At 45.4% G+C, this 19,485-nt stretch overlaps 1 protein-coding gene across 1 annotated transcript in view; it reads left to right on the top strand.

Annotated features, from left to right (window-relative positions):
• tmem104 (transmembrane protein 104) overlaps positions 1-19,485 on the top strand; it is a 181,560-nt gene that overhangs the window by 43,550 nt on the left and 118,525 nt on the right. Inside the window, exon 7 of the mRNA XM_056288305.1 lies at positions 7,510-7,609. Within this exon, the coding sequence (XP_056144280.1) occupies positions 7,510-7,609 (100 nt within the window). The remainder of the gene's footprint in view (positions 1-7,509; positions 7,610-19,485) is intronic.

The raw sequence follows: 19,485 nt of genomic DNA, 5'->3' as shown, positions 1-19,485 counted from the left end.
GATATCTACGTAGCAGTTGTAACCGCAGTAGAGCAAGCTTGTAATAAGGCCATGGGTATCGCATTAGCCCAGCCTATTGCAACTGACATGAATGTTGATGGGGGGCTGCTTTATCTGCACCCCAGTGGAAAAGTGTCGCTATAACCTTCACAGTGATGATTTGAAAGTTGATTAGGAAATGACTGGCTAAAGTCAGGAAGAACAAGAGCGGCCCATCTTCGGTTCAGCTTCTTGTGTCAGCCTTGCTAACCTGTGCGATGTTATATGTTGGTTAAAGTGGCCGCATTTTTTTTTTGAGTTTGAGCTGCCCTACATTTTACATACAAATGGGCCATGGTTAGGAATACTAATTCAGTCCGCAGTATACCGGGCCCCTGCTTTTTAATGAGTGCCAAGTATGGGCACATTCATTTTTAATACTTTGTAATGACTTTGACTTAAATGTCATACTTCACTTTAAGAGCGCTGGTGAAAAAGAAAATGGGGAGATCTGGTGCTGCAAAGAAGATAAATGGACTTGTTTGTGTCAGCTGCCCCCCCCCCCCATACAGTTCAAAAAGCCACCAGTGGGATAGTTTTCTGTGTCAGCTTAGTTTTTATGAAAGATGCACTTTAATTTCAGACGAGCGTGCTATTACAGTTTAACGGTGATTACCGTTCCAGATCGATACCACAAGTTTCAGTACCAAATGGGGAGCTCACTCATTGAATGCTTGATTTTATGTTTCAAAAGTGAAACTTTTTGGAAAGCCCCTTTTTATTATAGTAAACCATACTTTAGTATGAATAAATTTTGGAGACGAGGCGTATCATTCTTGGAACAGTGGAACAAAACATTTGATATTGTTTGAAACTGTGATGATGCTTTTCATTGGACAAATGGTTAAAAAAAATCTGTTTTCAAAGTATGGATAGACGATGACATGTTTGCTGGAAGCCTTTAAGAGCCAATTGTAGCTGCTGATCTTTATTTTATTTTCAGCTTTAATGAGAAACCAAAAGATGTTGGCTTCTCCTGGGTTGCCACCTTGCCATGGTGGAAAAGCTTGCGTGTACCAGTGATCCCAAGAGCTATGCCGTCCGGAGCTTGGCTCGTGGTAGGGTCACCCAAGGCAGATAGGTTAAAGGGGAGGTTCCAGACAAAGCGCGATCCAACAAAGAACTCAACGGTGGAACTGATGGAAGATGTCTCCAGGTCACAACGGCAGTGAAGGTGGATGAAGGCTGCAACACAGGGTGGTCCCCAATCGTCTTGGTTCTCCATGCCATTGCACTCTGGCCATCCTCTGCCAAGGACCGTGTGGTGGCTGCAGGCACATCAGCCACTTAACGTAAAAAGCTGTCACATGCAGGCGTCCTCCCTTTATGCGGCTCCAGGATCAGCCCCTACACCCACCTGAAGACCCAGAGGGAGGATGGTCGTACTCGACCCCAAGTGACTGCTGATGGTCTGAAAAATGCAGTTTGCAATTTCATTGAAGTCTAAATAATTTTGATAGTACTTTTTTTATTGTTATTTTTTTCTCCCTTTGTCTCATCATTTGTATCTGGCCAATTAACCCCACTTTTCCTAGCCATCCTGGTCGCTGCTCCATCCTCTCTGCCGAGCCGGGGAGGGCTGCAGACTACCACATGCTTCCTCCGATATATGTGGAGTCGCCAGCTGCTTCTTTTCACCTGACAATGAGGAGTTTCGCCTGGGGAACGTAGCGCGTGGTAGGATCACGCTATTCCCCCCCAGTCCCCCCCCCCCCCGAACAGGCACCCCGACCAACCAGAGGAGGTGCTAGTGCAGCGACCAGGACACATACCCACATCTAGCTTCCCACCCACAAAAACAGCCAATTGTGTCTGTAGGGACGCCTGACCAAGCTGGAGATAACATGAGGATTCGAACCGGAGATTCCTGTGTTGATAGGCAACGTAATAGATCGCTACGCTACCTGGACGCCCCCTGATAGTGCTTTTAATACTGCTAGGATACAAAGCTGTTTGTTGGCTTTTTCATGATTATAGTACACCAGAATTATGAGATATTTATATGGAGGTGCCATATTGCATCATTACACATACTCCACAAAACTCTGTCATAAGGTAGGTGGAGCAAAATTTGTGACTTCTTGTTCTTTCTAAGCTGATTATTCACCTTTTTTTTTTAAATTTTAGAATTGATTTGTGATTTCGCCTAAAATTTGAGTTATTCAGAATGTTGGGAAACAGAATTTGTTCGATGTAAAGAGGAAGAATTTGATTTGGTGAAATTAAAAGATAAAGGTAATTTTCAGTGTGAGGGATCCACAATATCCTTTATATGAATTTCCCCAAATTTTGGTTAAATAAAGCCATACCTTCATTTCAAATTCACATTGTAGTTTAGATTCACTGAATTAGTTACATTTCAATACCTGCCTGTATTGTGGACACATATCTTTATGGCCGTAGCTCGCATCCATTTAGAATGGTAATGGATCTTGAATGCTTTTTTTCCCCTTTCTTTTTTTTTCTTTTTCTTTAAAGAGGTCCCCTCTTATTTTTCATATTTTTTCATACCTTACCTTCTTACCTTACCATAGGGAGGTAGCTGTCAGTCAGTGCATTGATGGATAGTGCTGCATTGCCCATCTACTTGAGTGGCTGAACTCCTAGGTGAAGACCCATTTTGCTGCATTTGAGCCTGTGCCCATGGGTAATGGGGAGGTATTAGTTACACTGCCTGGCAGGCTTGCATCCTCTTGGTCAAGTGGTGTCCTCGTGCTCCTATCTTTCACTGACAGGGTCAGTGGACTATGCCCCATTTCCCCTGTCTGCTGCTAATAGGCTTGGCCTGCATTGTGCCAAATATTATTATGCAAAAATTAAGAGAGGAAAATCTTTTTTCAACTACGTATAGGAGATATAAAATTGGGGAAGATTTAAATTGTGCTCCAAACCTTACTTGTTGTGTCTCTAGTGACTGCTCTGTTGTGATACTTTAGAGGGCATAGTTTGTTTCCTCCAGAGCTGAATTTTCCAAAGTGCTTTATGTTTTAAGTTTTTGAACTCTGTGTTTTGCTAGTCTATTTCAATTTCTATTCTAATTTATTTAATGGTTTTGTTGTAGGTGTTGCAAGCAAGTTGCAGAATATTACCAACTGCTGTAAGACAAATGTTAGTTCAGTTCATTACTAATATACTTTGTTTACCCTAGGATGGTATAGATAAACGAGCATTACAACCACTCCCGTAGTTTGACCCAATAGTTCTAGGTGCTAGGTAACAGATGGCCCTCCTCCCATTCCTTCGTCCTTGAATCTGGGATAGCTGATGTGTCAAACGTGGGTGAAAAGACCCAACACTAGTGAATGTACACCTTAGATCAGTGTTTCTCAACCCAGTCCTCAAGGAACCCCTATCCTGCAGATTTTCATTGTAACCCTGCATAGGTAGCCCTGCTTGTACTTACTCGACCAATCATCTCGCAGCACTTAATTATGCAAGGTGTGCAACATCTGACAAAATTCATTGCTGAGTGGTTGAATAACTACAAACAGGTACCTATTCAGGGTTGCAAAGAAAATATGCAGGATAGGGGTTCCTTGAGGACTGGGTTGAGAAACACTGCCTTAGATGGTGCACATCAAGCCCCCTTGTTTGTAAAATGTCTTTAGATTATTATGGTGAAAGAGAGGTAAAAAATATCTCTTACAACCTTTTTAATACCTTTGGTGCCATCTTTACCTTTGCTTCAGCCTCCCTCCTTCTGTGGTTCACTTTTGAAGCAATGTAAAACCAAGTGAGAAGAAAGATCTGACTGAACAGGACAGTTTAGTTGCAATAAAACCCATATAATCTGTTGACTTTAACCTACATTTACTCCTTTTTTTAACGAGAGAAAATTAAGTCACAAGGTTGAATGGAAGAACAAACATACTAGTGTCTTTGTCCACATCTGCGTCTAAGTTTTGTCTTCATTTGATGGCTGGGAGAGCTGGCGCTGGATTGGCTGGGAGACCTTGGTTTGCTGCGTCCTGTGGGCCCAGGGACCATGGTCCTGCCTGTAGCTGCACCCAAGGAGGTTACGCCAGGGGCTGTCTGGCAGGATGCGGAGGCGGGCGGGCTGGGCTGGCTGCTGACCTATTGGAGCAGTTCCGATAACACCGAGGGAGGTCTGGTGGCGGCCTCGCCTGTCATTGACTGTGGTGTTTTTGGTGTCGTTGTGTGGAGTGCAGGGAGGTGTGTCGAGGGTGTCTGGTTGGGAGAGCTGGCATTGGATTGGCTGGGGGAGCATGGTCTGCTGCATCCGGTGGGTCCAAGGACCACGGCCTTGCCCGGAGCTGTGCCCGAAGAGGGAACACTGAGGGCGGTCTGACAGGACGTGGCAGCACGGCAGGCTAAGCTAACTGCTAGCCCATGCAGACTGGCATTTCCGACAGTCATCCTGGCTTGCTTTCGTTCCCTTGGACAGTGTTTTTTTTTAAGCTTGGCTATATGTGTCAGTTTGGATATATGTGTTAGTTTGGATATGTGTGTTCTTCTAGTTTTTGGATAGGTGTTTTTGTCTTTGTGTTGCACTGCTGTGGGCTGGGGGAAACAATATTTTGTTTCATTTCATGTACGCAAGTACTTTAATGAAATGACAAAAAAAGTGTCCCTGATTCCTGTCTAATCTGGCCCAGACTGACATCACCTCAGACTTTGAAGGCCAATTGCACCGATAACGTTTAATTCTAAGAGCGTTGGTTCATGAGGACTGGCCATAATAATATTGGATGCCAAACTCCAGATCACTGAGACTTCTCTCACTACCTACATTAAACCTTTTCGCTTGCAGGTGCAATTGGATGGATTTTGGGTGTACTGTGTTGTACGTAATTGATAGTGGGACATAAAAAAACTCAAGAGGCTATTTTTCTTTGAAGACTGTTCTTTATTTAAGCCACAGTATGCACAAGTATGTTTTGATGACATTTGATTATCACTGTTTTGTTTCTAGGTTTTGTGTTTTTGTAACATTTCTTGATAATAATAATAGTAAATCAATCATATATAGCGCTTTTCGAACACTCAAAGTTGCTTTACAATAAACGGGGTGAAACAAGACTACAGATAAACATAACAGACATACAGGGGTGAATGGGAAGGGGGGGCTACGAGAGGGAGAAGCGGCAGCCGCACACGACGCCAACAGTACTTTCCCACTTAAACGGATACAAAAGGGCAAGAAAAACAAAAAACAACAGCGGTGTAGATGTTCGATTTTCTGTAGGGATTTACTCCCGTAGTCTGTTCCTCTCCCGAATTATCCACTAGGCAGTGGCACTATTTAACCCATAGCTGGGGGCTGGTTCATGGGCATCAGGGAATATCCGCACACCGGTGTGCCTGCATACCATACGTCAAGGGGCCAGACCTCCTCTGAGTCCCTTGTAGTTCAGCCAGGGTCCAAGGTGTACCCAGTTACCATATGTCGTCACGAGGAGGCACTACATAGGGCTTCCTGTTGGAGAGGCTATGTACTGGCAGGGAGACTTACTGCTCGGCTCTCCTGTTCACATTTCTGCTAGCCAGCGGTGAAGGTTGAGAGTGAGACTTGACAGCACAGAACACTGCACCAACACACTAGACGCTTCACAACAACCCGACAAGAATGTCACACACATTCTTGTTCGACAGTATTAATTACACTAAGTAAACTGGACCAAAGCTGACACAGCATATGAATTCTTAAATTAACAACTGGCTTGCTCACTAACAGCTGGTTAATGCTCTAATTGATCATAGGGTTTAATCTTCTTAGGGGCCTTGAAGTTCAGCTTCCATTGACTCTGTATATTTCTTTTTTTAAATTTGCTGTTTCCTAAAAAGTTAGATTTTTAGGGTTGTTAAAGTAGGAATATGGTATAGTTTAACCTTAACTATAAGCAAAAAAATAACTTAGATTAAGCCTTGCTTTGAAAGCACGATTTTCAGCCTATAGCTCAATTCACAAGCTTTCTTGAAACGAAGTCAATGAGGGTGTCTTGATGCATGCTCAATAATCCAGGTAAGGAAATCACAAAAAGGTGAATCAGTTCATCTGGACACAATGTCATTCCAGTGGCACCTCACTCATGCTCAATCAATCCACTTCAGGGCTTCAAAACACTATTTAAGAATAAGAGACTTGGGATTTTGTACCCCTAGATAGTGATAATTTCCTCCAGAAAATTTGATGTGTTGTGTTGTGTTTTTATTTTATTTTTTCTCCCCAATTGTACTTGTACCCTTTTTCTCCCTAATTGTGCTTGGGCAATTACCCCACTCTTCTGAGCCGTCCCAGTTGCTGCTCCACCCCCTCTGCCGATCTGGGGAGGGCTGCAGACAACCACATGCTGCCTCCGATACATGTGGTGTCGCCAGAAGCTTCTTTGCACCTGACAGTGAGGAGTTTCACCAGGGGGAGGATCACGCTATTCCCCTTAGTTCCCCCTCCCCCCCGAACAGGCACCCCGACCGACCAGAGGAGACGCTAGAGCAGCGACCACAACATACTCATATCCAGCTTCCCACCTGCACACACGGCCAATTGTGTCTGTAAGGACGCCCGACCAAGCCAGAGATAACGCAGGGATTCGAACTGGCGATCCCCGTGTTGGTAGGCAATGAAATAGACTGCTATGCTACCCGGATGCCCCATGTGTTGTGTTTTTAAGGTTTTTAGCTGAAACTCTTTGTTGCCTCTTGTAACATACCTGCTGAAGGTTTTCCCACAGCAACATAAAACATAAAATAAACTTTTTTTTTGACAACTGCACAGTCTTAAGTTTTGTACTCGTTGTAGTTTTTAATTTAACTGTTTAATAAATAGGCAGTAGGAGTTCACTACCCAGGGCCTTTTTGTTAATACAACAAAAATCAATCTTGCTCATAGAGCTAAAAACCCATCACTTTTTATCTCTTTTTAATGGACTCAATGCTCTAATTTCCTTGGCAGTAATGAATTGGCTGAGGGGGCCAGTCGGACGGTTGAACCCCCTTCTGAGAATGAAGTGCATGATGGATGTCCTGCAGTACATGATGATCAGTCTAATTGAAAGCTCTTGATCTTGGCATGGCCAGGCAGATGGACCTGCGAGTGGGGGTGTGCAAAGATGAAGTGGGAATGACAAACAGGAGCTTGGGGGTGCAGAGAGTAGGAGTTAACACGGGAGAATTTCTGATATGATGAGTTTTTTTCTTATAATTACTGTAATTAATATCTTTTGGTTGAGCTGTGAGATGTGCTGTTGCTGTCTTGAAAGGGGGACCGAGATTGTAGAGGTTGAAGTCTGGAAAAGATTTCCTTTGATAGAGATGAAACCTAGGCGGTTAAGTTTGACAAACAACTTCCATCAAACATATTTTTCACTCTAGGGTTTTGACAGACGGTGTGGATGAAGAATGGGTTTGTTGGTGAACCTATGCATTTATACACATACACAAACATAGCCCACCGACAGAAGTGCACATTCATATATAATTCACCCTGCTCTGTTTCTCTTTGCCTTCCAGTTGGTGTCAACATGTTCTACATCTGCATCATAGTCTATCTGTATGGAGACCTGGCCATCTACGCAGCTGCTGTACCAATATCACTAATGGAAGTTGCCTGGTAAGATTGACTTACTCTTTAGTCACGTTATTTCTACATACCCTGCTTGTGAATTTGTCTCACTTAAGAACATGAAAAACTTTGTACTTAGGGTATTGTAGGAAGTGAGAACACTTCTGTTCAGCTAGGTTTTGTCATATCCAACGATATGACAATAATGCTTTGCCAGTGGATGCCTTTAGGCCTGCTGACCTCTGATGGGTGCTCCTGGCATTTAAATCTTGCTGACTGGCTTCCAGACAGTTTTTCATTGCAAGTCTGATGGCTAGAAAGGGTGTAAATAACGCATTTCATATAATTACAGACAGTATGAATTAGCCTGCGGAGCCAAGACCAAGGAAATGGCCGCTGCCCTTTTAGCTTTTCTTATTGAGAGATCAGTGCAGGTGCAAGTGTGATGGCTGAAGTAACATTCTTGAAAGGGATGTTATTAACACTTTTTAGGTAGTGCCAAACTGTTTGAGATAGCTTGATACGTTAAATGAATAGCTTCTTCGCAGTTTTATTTCTGAGTGATGGAGGATTAGTTTATATAACTTTGTTAAAAGAAACACTCAACAATAGGAAAAGTGCTCAACAAATAAGGAGCAAAGTAATCCAGTGATTCAAGTAAGTTCTTTGAAACAGTACAAGTCAGTTTCATGCAATAAGTAATCATTAGCTGTCAGTGTATCTATCTATCTATTTAGTTATCTATCTATCTATCTATCTATCTATCTATCTATCTATCTATCTATCTATCTATCTATCTATCTATCTATCTATATAACTTTGTTAAATGAAATATGCAACGGTAGGGAAAGTGCTGAACAATTAAGGCACAAAATAAAGAATTTACTTGAATCACATGATTATATACTATATATATAATATAAGGGGCATCTGGGTGGTGTGGAAGTCTATTCCGTTGCCTACCAACATCGGGATCGCTGGTTCGAATCCCTGTGTTACTTCCGGCTTGGTTGGGCACCCCTACAGGCACAATTGGCCATGTCTGCGGGTGGGAAGCCGGATGTAGGTACAGTGCATCCGGAAAGTATTCACACCCCTTCACTTTCCCCACATTTTGTTATGTTACAACCTTATTCCAAAATGGATTAAATTCTTTTTTTTCCCATCAAGCTACATACAATACCCCATAATGACAAAGCGAAAAAGGTTTTGTAGAAATTTTTGCAAATTTATTAAAAATAAAAAACTGAAATATTGCGTGTACATAAGTATTCACACCCTTTGCTATGACACTCAAAATTGAGCTCAGGTTCATCCTGTTTCCACTGATCATCCTTGAGATGTTTCTACATCTTGATTGGAGTCCACTTCTAGTAAATTCAATTGATTGGACATGATTTGGAAAGGCACACACCTGTCTATATAAGGTCCCACTGTTGACAGTGCATGTCAGAGCAGAAACCAAGCCATGAAGTCAAAGGAATTGTCTGTGGACCTCCAAGACAGGATTGTATTGAGGCACAGATCTGGGGAAGGGTACAAAAAAAATTTCTACAGCTTTGAAGGTACTGAAGAGCACAGTGGTCTCCATCATTCGTAAACGGAAGAAGTTTGGATCCACCAGGACTCTTCCTAGAGCTGGCCGCCCAGCCAAACTGAGCAATCGGGGGAGAAGGGCCTTGGTCAGGGAGGTGACCAAGAACCCGATGGTCACTCTGACAGAGCTCCAGCATTCCTCTGTGGAGATGGGAGAACCTTCCAGAAGGACAGCCATCTCTGCAACACTCCACCAATCAGGTCTTTATGGTAGAGTGGCCAGACGGAAGCTTCTGCTCATTAAAAGGCACATGACAGCCCACTTGGAGTTTGCCAGAAAGCACCTAAAGGACTCTCAGACCATGAGAAACATGTTTCTCTGGTCTGATGAAACCAAGATTGAATTCTCTGGCCTGAATGCCAAACATCACATCTGGAGGAAACTAGGCACCTCTCATCACCTTGCTAATACCATCCCTACAGTGAAGCATGGTGGTGGCAGCATCATGCTGTGGGGATGTTTTCAGTGGCAGGAACTGGAAGACTAGTCAGGATCGAGGGAAAGATGATTGGAGCAAAGTACAGAGAGATCCTTGATGAAAACCTGCTCCAGAGTGCTCAGGACCTCAGACTGGGGCGAAGGTTTACGTTTCAACATGACAACGACCCTAAGCACACAGCCAAGACAACGAATAGCTTCATACACAAGAAGACTTGAGGCTGTAATCGCTGCCAAGGGTGCCTCAACCAAGTACTGAGTAAAGGTGTGAATACTTATGTACACACAATATTTCAGTTTTCTATTTTTAATAAATTTGCAAAAAATTCTACAAAACTGTTATGTATGGATGATGCTATTCTACCAGTGACCACTAGGTGGCACCTGTATTCTATATTGCTGTTGTCTGGGTTGTAACCAACAGAAGAAGAGTTCCTAGTAAAGCATGGAAATGAACAGCCATGTGTGCGTTGTGGTCCCTGCATCGTGTGTGAAATTGTTTACACCATAGTGTTATTAGCCAGCTACATAATATAAATTGGCGACGAGATGTGGAGTAGAAACTTTTAGGCACCAAAGTAGCCGTGAAAAGGGAAGTTTTCTACTTGTTTGGTCGAAGTCATCCACGCAGTTGTAGCTAATGCTAGCATGGTGCTAGCCAACTGACTGAACTTGCTAGCTGATGATGAGCAGTAGCAGCGGAGAAGAAAGGGAAGAGGAACCAGAAGGACGCATCATGGCGGGAATTATTGGCAGTATGGAACCATTTGAGGAATCTGGTGAACAATGGGCAACGTATATTGAGCGTTTTGAGAATTATATCCTGGCTAATGAGATCAGGGATGCTAAGAAGGTGCCAGTTCTATTGAGTGTGATAGGGCCAAAGACCTACGGATTATTGCGCAGTCTGATTGCTCCAGATAAGCCTGGGGAGAAGACGTATGATGACATTGTAAAGGTGTTGAAAGGACATTTCGCCCCCAAACTGATAGTGATAGCAGAGAGATTCCGTTTCCACAAGAGGAATCAGGAGGACGGTGAGTCGGTGGCTCAGTATGTTGCTGTGCTTAAAGGACTTTCCGAGCATTGTGAGACCCACCTGAAAGCCCTGGACGACGTTCTCACGAGACTGGAGGAGTATGGTCTCCATGTCAAAAAGGATAAGTGCATGTTTTTCCAGGAGTCAGTAGAGTATCTAGGTCATATCATCGATGCTGCCGGGCTCCACAAGTCGCCAGAGAAGGAACGCGCTGTTGTGGAGGCACCGGCGCCCACCAACGATAGCCAACTACGCTCGCCCCTCGGAATGATAAACTACTATGGACGTTTCATCCCGGACCTGGCAACCATCCTGCAACCACTGAACGCACTGCTGCACAAAGGGAAGAAATGGCAGTGGACTACAGCTTGTGAGGCAGCGTTCCGAAAAGTGAAAGAGCTCATGGTATCTTAGAAGGTGCTAACCCACTACAACCCTGAGCTGCCCCTCCGTCTAGCCTGTGACGCTTCACCCTACGGGGTAGGGGCTGTACTCTCTCATGTCATGCCTGATGGTGTAGAGAAACCTATCGCTTATGCGTCAAGAACACTCAGCAAAGCAGAGCAGAACTACGCCCAGATTGAGCGAGAGGCGCTGGGGATAGTCTTTGGCGTACGTAAGTTTCACCAGTATCTTTGTGGTAATAAGTTCACTCTACTCACAGACCTTCGCCCGCTGACCTCCATTCTCAGTCCAGTGAGGAGTACGCCGTTGATGCCCGCAGCCCGCATGCAGCGCTGGGCGCTCCTCTTGTCAGCGCATGATTACATTATAGAGTATCGTAAGGCTTCAGCACATACTAATGCAGATGGACTGTCAAGGTTGCCACTTCCGGACACTCACGATGACAAGATAGACACAGTAGATGTGTTTTACATGTCACAGTTAGACACACTACCAATCAGTACCACTGATATCCGAAACAACACTAGATCTGACCCCACACTGTCTCGCGTACTAGAGATGGTCACTACTGGACATTTTCCAAACACGAAAAACACAGATACTGAACTGTCTCCTTTCCTGACTCGTCAAAATGACCTCACAATCCAACAGGGATGCCTCATGTGGGGCACACGAGTGGTAGTGCCACCCAAGCTACGGCCCCGGGTGCTCAACGAGCTACATACAGAACACCCAGGAGTAGTGAGGATGAAAAGCTTGGCACGGTCGGATGTCTGGTGGCCAGGTATTGACTCTCAGATCGAGCTCCAGGCCAAATCCTGCCACTCATGCCAGCGTATTCAGAGAGAACCGAGTCTTGCCCCTCTACATCCATGGATGTGGCCTTCCAGTCCTTGGGAAAGGATTCACGTGGACCTTCCCGGTCCATTTGAAGGACACATGTATCTTGTGGTAGTAGATGCTCATTCTAAATGGCCCGAGGTGCAAATCATGGATAGCACCACAGCAAGCAAGACCATCACAGTACTGAGGGGCCTTTTCAGTCGCCGCGGCCTTCCTCACATTCTCGTAAGCGACAATGGACCCCAGTTCTGTTCTGAGGAATTCACCACATTCCTGAAAGCCAATGGAGCCAAGCACATTCGCTCAGCGCCGTATCACCCTGCTACGAACGGCCTGGCCGAGCGCTTTGTACAGACTTTCAAACACGCCCTCAAATCCTCCAGGGGCGCCGCACCAGTGCAAGAGCAGCTCGACACATTCCTGTTGACGTATTGCAACACCCCGCACGCCACGACAAAGGAACCGCCGGCTATGCTGTTCACAAGGCGCATGCTACGCACGCGACTGGACTTTCTCAAACCCAGTGTGGCTGGGGTTGTTCATCGCTCTCAAGACTCCCAGCAGCAACGCCGTCAACAACACTCCAAGGCCAGACACTTTGCAGTCGGTGAGTCTGTCCTTGTTCGTGATTACCGGAAGGGGGAGGAAAAGTGGACACAAGGAGTTATAATGACTCAAACGGGACCAGTGTCATACGAGGTCAAGGTGGGAGCACAGGGAGTGTGGAAACGCCATGTGGATCAGATGTTGACTCGAACAGAGCAGGCACACGCGGACGCTGCCAGCTCTGCAGTCCACCTTCCTACCAGTTTCCCTATGTCACCTCAACGTAGTGCTGGTGGTACTACACGTCACCTCGGTACCCCTGCATCTCACACTGATGAGAACACTAATCCAGTTCCAGTGGCTATCGAGCCCACGGAGACACCTCACTCCAGTGAACCAGCTGGTGCTGGACCTACTAAGATAGCAGAGACTGTTAGACACTCGCGCTATCCGGTGAGACATACTAAACCACCTGCACGTTACTCTGCTGAGTAAACACATTGATAATGTGGTAAAGAGACTAAGACTTTTGAGTTTAAAAATATTGGGAAACGAATACGGGTTCTGAATGTATACTGGAAAATAACAGTGTTTTGAATGTACGTTTGGGAAGTAACATTACGCCTTTGTCACTTAATCTTTGTTCTGGGAAGTGATTTTTGCATTGTTGATGTACAACATATTTTAGTTGGGAGATGTTATGTATGGATGATGCTATTCTACCAGTGACCACTAGGTGGCACCTGTATTCTTTATTGCTGTTGTCTGGGTTGTAACCAACAGAAGAAGAGTTCCTAGTAAAGCATGGAAATGAACAGCCGTGTGTGCGTTGTGGTCCCTGCATCGTGTGTGAAATTGTTTACACCATAGTGTTATTAGCCAGCTACATAATAAAAACCTTTTTCACTTTGTCATTATGGGGTATTGTATGTAGATTGATAAGAAAAAAAAAGGAATTTAATCCATTTTTGAATAAGGCTGTAACATAACCAAATGTGGGGAAAGTGAAGGGGTGTGAATACTTTCCGAATGCACTGTATGTGTCCTGGTCGCTGCACTAGCGCTTCCTCTGGTCGGTGGGGGCGCCTGTTCGGGGGGGGGGGGTAGCGTGATCCTCCCACGCGCTACGTTTCCCTGGCGTAACTCTTCACTGTCAGGTGAAAAGAAGCGGTGACGACTCCACATGTATTGGAGGAGGCACCAGAGGCCTCAGGGTTTGAGGCCTCTGCACAGTGTCTTAGCTGTTCCTAGTGCTACATATCCATATATATATATATATATATATATATATATATACTCACACTTCACCTCCATACCAAGATGCATTACAAAAGAGCGACTACAATTTTAAGCTTTAATTTTAATTTTAAATCCAACCCACCATTAAATACTGTCTGTCAGCTAATCAACAAATGTAGCAGAAGACGAAACATCACCTGGTACAACCCACTCTACAGTGATACCGCAGCCGCAAACATCGGTAAGCACTTTTTTGAACTTTTGGGTAAGTGCTTCACCCCAGACCACCAACTGAGGAAGATATTCAATAAGAATGCCATTAAAATTAATTACAGCTGCATGCCTAACATTCAACAAATAATATTGTCCCATAACACAAGAATTATGAACAAATCAGTGACACCTTCAGCACAAACGGACACCCCCACTGCAACTGCCATGTGAACGACTCATGCCCCCTGGAAAGAAAATGCCAGACAAAAGGAGTTATCTACCAAGCTGCAGTGACGAGAAATGATAACGGCAAAATAGAGACGTACGTCGGTCTAACAGAGGGAACATTCAAAAAGAGATTTAATGCATACACGTGTAGCTTTAGAAAAAAACATTTAAAGAATGTAACATTTTTAAACCGTTATATTTGGTCATTGGTGGACAGAAACATTAATTATTCAAACACCTAGAAAATCCTGTCAAAGAACAAAGCATATTCAACCAGTAGTAAAATGTGCAGTCTATGTTTAACTGAAAAATATTTTATCATTTGCAAACCAGAAATGTCTACATTGAATAACAGGAATGAATTGGCCAGCAGTTGCAGACATAGATATAAGCATCTATTTTGTAATTATGAATAAATCATGCCAATAGACAAATACCATTAACCTTGTATGCAACCTGATCCCCCCTATTGGACCGTTAGCGATCACCTGTTTTTTAATTTTTGAATGTAGGCACCTCTCCCTTCCCCATTGGACATTGTGCATGTGATGTACATGAAGAGGCAGTTAATGGTATGTTCTTTACCGTGTAACTTTATTGACAGCTGATGATTGCTTATGGCATGAAACAGGCTTGTACTGTCTCATAAAGAATTTGCTTGCCTCACTGGATTATTTTGCTCCTTATTTGTTGAGCACTTTCCCTACCGTTGAATGTTTCTTTTAACAAAGTTATATATATTTATAAAACTGTAGAATTGGTTCTTCATAGCTTTACAGACGGAACTTTTTAAAGATGAATGTGTAGTATGCAAGCATGTGAATGATGTGAAAACATTTCAGTCCCATTTCAACCACAGCAACTCTAAAATAACATGCTTAGCCCATGTGACAGAGTTCACCATCAATACAAGCACTTTGGGTGTCTAGAAAGGCGCTATTAAATGTAATGATTATTATTGTTATCATTATTATTATCAATAAAGTCCAATCCATTGTAATGCCAATCTCCTAGCAAGAAGAAAAGATGGCAAAAAGAAAAGAAAAGACGGTTCCAAGGGGGTTGGATTTGCCTGAAGGCACAATCTGCAGGCCTTTTGGTGGCCTGGGCACATGGGGAGGCTTTTATTGATGCTCAGTCAGTGTCACCCACAGTGGAAGGGTTTTTGTGATTGCTTTTGATGCATTCTCTTTAAGGAGAAATTTCACCAGTTTTTATGTGGATGCCCAGTCAGTGTTGAGCACAAATGCAGTGAATTGAAGCAATAAATTCCTCAGCGCATGCTATATTGACCGATAAATCCGAGTTCTCCTGGTCACAGAGCCGTGCCGGCAGTGCCCACATGTACCAAGTTGCACTGCGCACTAACTTCTGACACCAAACCCCAAATCCTTCCAAAGCTCGCCCAGCTTGTGGAGGTGAGTGTTTCTTCCAGCTCTGTGTACAAAGAATGGCATCTTAAAAGCTTCACTCTTTGATTAGAAAACCGAAAAACGACATGAATTGAATTAGTTTTATTGACAAAAAACATGGCTTGTTGTTGTGTCGTGCCTGGATGCGACAACTATAGAAAGAAGACAGAGGAGGGAGTAAGCGTAAGCTACCACTGATTACCAACAGATGTTGTACGGTGCAAAGAATTGCTCTGAGCAATTAAAAAAAAAAACCAAAAAAAAAACCAAATATGATGATAACACACTGACATTACTACTGGGAAATCTTTGGGTATGCTCTTTGCATTTTGCAACAGATGACCATAACAGCGACAGATATTTCAACTGTGCAATACTCTTGTGTATATTTATGCTGCATCAGTACTGCATTCATATTCAGCACATATTTTAGCATTTTTATTTTTCTATATATATTATTATATATTGTAGTATAATGCACATATTTTTACATATTTATTATTTTTACATATATATTTATAAGTTGTATAATGCACATATTTTTAAATATTTCTTATTTTTCTGTTTTTTTTCTCCTCATAATTTCATTTATGCTTATATATTTTCTCTTCTGGGATGTAAGTAACTGTAACTTGACCAAATTTCCCCATGGGGATAAATAAAGTATTTCTGATTCTGATTATCTCCTCCGAGAATCGTCACCTTAACATGGTGGAGGGCTTTGTGTGTCCCGGTGATCCTGGGAGCTGTGTTGTTGGGGGCAATAGCCCCTGGTAGGGTCTCCCAAGGCAAATTGGTCCCAGGGGAGGGGCCAGACTAAGAGCAATTCTCAAAAAACCCAGTGAAAAGGGAAAATGGGGCTCCCTCCTGGAGCCAGACCTGGGAAAGGAGCTCACCGGCAAGCGTCTGGTGGTTGGGCCTAGCCCAAAAAAACCAACATAGAGCCACCACCCCATGGACCCACCACACATGGGGATGAGCATTGGGGTAGGGTGTAATGCAGGCCGGGAGACAGGCAAAGGCGGAAACTGGGGCATGCCAACTTCCGGCATCGCAGATTGGTCCTCGGGACGTGGAATGTCACCTGTCTGGCAGGGAAGGAGCCTGAGCTGGTGCGGGAGGTGGAGCGGTACCAACTAGATAAAGTTGGGCTCATCTCCACACATAGCATTGGCTCTGGTGCCAAACACCTGGAGATGGGCTGGACTCATTACTTTTCCGGAGCTGGCCAAGGTGACAGGCACCGGGCGGGTGTGGGGATACTCACAAGTCCCCAGTTGAGCCACCGCCATGTTGGAGTTCTCCCCGGGGAATGAGAGGGTTGCCTCTATACGACTGTGAGTCGCTGGGGGAAAGGCTCTGACTGTTGTGTGTGCTTATGCACCGAATAGCAGTTTGGAGTATCCGGCCTTCTTGGGCTCTCTGGGTGGGTCCTGGATAGGGCTCCACCGTGGGACTCTATAGTTCTGCTGGGGGACTTCAATGCTGAGGTGGGCAATGATGGAGAAACCTGGAAGGATGTGATTGTGAGGAACGGCCTCTCCGATCTGAACCTGAGCAGTGCCTTGTTCTTGGACTTCCGTGCGAGTCATGGATTGGCAATAACAAACACCATGTTCAAACACAAGGTAGTTCATAAGTGTACTTGGTACCAGAACACCTTAGGCCGAAGATCGATGATGGACTTTGTGGTTGTATCATCAGATCTGCGGCCATATATTTTGGACACTCGGGTGAAGAGAGGAGCAGGGCTGTCAACTGATCACCCCCTGGTGGTGAGTTGGATCAGATGGCGGGGAAGGCTGCCGGACAGACTGGCAAACCCAAACGTGTAGTGAGGGTGAACTGGGAACGTCTGGCAGAGGCCCCTGTCTGTGAGGTCTTTAACTCCCACCTCCGGAAGAAGTTCTCGTGTATCCCGGGGGAGGCTGGGGACATGGAGTCTGAGTGGGCCATGTTCAAAGCCTCTATTGTAGATGCAGCAGGCAGAAGCTGTGGTCATAAGGTCATCGGTGCCTGTCGAGGCAGCAACCTAAGAAGTCGCTGGTGGAAACCGGCGGTGAGGGAAGCCATCAGGCTGAGGAAGGAGGCCTTTCAGACTTGATTGGCCCAGGCATCTCCTGAAGCAACAGACAAGTACAGGGAGGCCAAGAAGGGCTGCCGCATCGGCGGTCGCGGAAGCAAAAACTTGGGTGTGGAAGGAGTTTGGCAAAGCTATGGAGGAGGACTTTCTGTTGGCCTCAAGAAAGTTCTGGCAAACCATCTGGCGACTTTGGAAGGGGAATCAGGGCTTGACTCAGGCTGTGTTCAGCTAGGGAGGGGAACTGTTGACCTAGACTGGGGGTGTTGTCGAGCGGTGAAAAGAACACTTTGAGGAGCTCCTGAACCCAACTGACACGTCCTCAGTGGAGGAGGTAGAGTCTGAAGACTCAGGGGAAGCCCCACCCATATCCCTGGCAGAGGTCTCTGAGGTAGTTAAGAACCTCCTCGGTGGCAAGGCGCCAGGTGTGGATGAGATTCGCCCTGAGAGGCTGAAAGCGCTGGACATTGTTGGGCTGTCTTGGTTGACACGCCTCTTCAGTGTCGCGTGGAGGTCGGGGACAGTACATGTGGAGTGGCAGACTGGGGTGGTGGTTCCCATATTCAGGAAGGGGGACTGGAGGGTGTGCTCCAGTTATCAGGGAATCATTTTGCTCAGCCTCCCTGGGAAAGTCTACTCTAGGGTGCTGGAAAGGAGGCGTCGACCGATTGTGGAACCTCGGATCCAGGAGGAACAATGCGGATTCCTTCCTGCCCATGGAACAACGGACCACCTCTTTACCCTTGCGGAAGTGCTGAGGGGGGTATGGGAGTTTGACTAGCCAGTCTACATGTGTTTTGTGGATTTGGAGAAGGCTTGCGACTGTGTACCCTGGGGCACTCTGTGGGGGGTACTGCGGGAGTATGGGGTACCAGGGCAGTTGCTACAAGCCATCCGGTTCTTATATAACTAAAGTGAGAGTTGTGTCCGCATTCTTGGCACAAATCCAAACACATTTTCTGTAGGTGTTGGACTCCGCCAAGGTTGTCCCTTGTTTCCGATTCTGTTTTTGATATTCATGGACTCATGGATTTCAAGGCGCAGCCAAGGCGAGGCGCGTGTCCGTTTTGGGAACCTCAGAATTGCATCTCTTCTCTTCGCAGATGATGTGGTTTTAGTGGCTTCAGCAGAACATGACCAACAGTGTGCACTGGGGCGGTTTGCAGCTGAGTGTGAAATGGCTTTGATGAGAGTCGGCACCTCCAAGTCTGAGGCCATGGTTCTCTACTGGAAAATGGTGGCTTGCTCCTCCCAGGTTGGGGATGAGTTGTTGCCTCAAGTGAAGGAGTTCAAGTATCTCAGGGTTTTGTTCACGAGTGAGGGTAGGATGGAGCGGGAGATTGACAGGCAGATTAGTGCAGCATCAGCAGTAATGCGGACGTTGTACCAGACCGTTGTGGTGAAGGAGGGTTGAGCCAGAAGTTGAACCTCTCAATTTACCAGTCAGTCTTTGTTCCAACCCTCACCTATGGTCATGAGCTTTGGGTAGTGACCGAAAGGGTGAGATCATGAATACAAGTGGCTGAAATGAGTTTCCTTTGTAGGGTGTCTGGGCTCAGCCTTAGGGTGAGGAGCTCAGACATCCAGAGGGAGCTTGGAATAGAGCCGCTGCGCCTTCGCATTGAAAGGAGCTAGTTGAGATGGTTTGGGCATCTGATTAGGATGCCTCTGGGTCGCCTTCCTTTGGAAGTTTACTAGGCACGGCCAGCTGGGAGGAGACCGGGCAGACCCAGGGTAGACCCAGTACTCGCTGGAGGGACTACATGTCGAATCTGGCCTGGGAATGCCTTGGGATCCCCCAGGAGGAGCTGGAGGGCATTGCTGGGGAGAGGGACGTCTGGAGTGCCCTACTTAGTTTGCTGCCACTGCGACCCGACCCCAGAA

Source organism: Lampris incognitus, chromosome 10, assembly GCF_029633865.1.
Source record: "Lampris incognitus isolate fLamInc1 chromosome 10, fLamInc1.hap2, whole genome shotgun sequence".
Classification (NCBI taxonomy): domain Eukaryota; kingdom Metazoa; phylum Chordata; class Actinopteri; order Lampriformes; family Lampridae; genus Lampris; species Lampris incognitus.
Note: the sequence above shows the minus strand (reverse complement) of the source record. Positions and strands in the feature narration are given on the sequence as shown.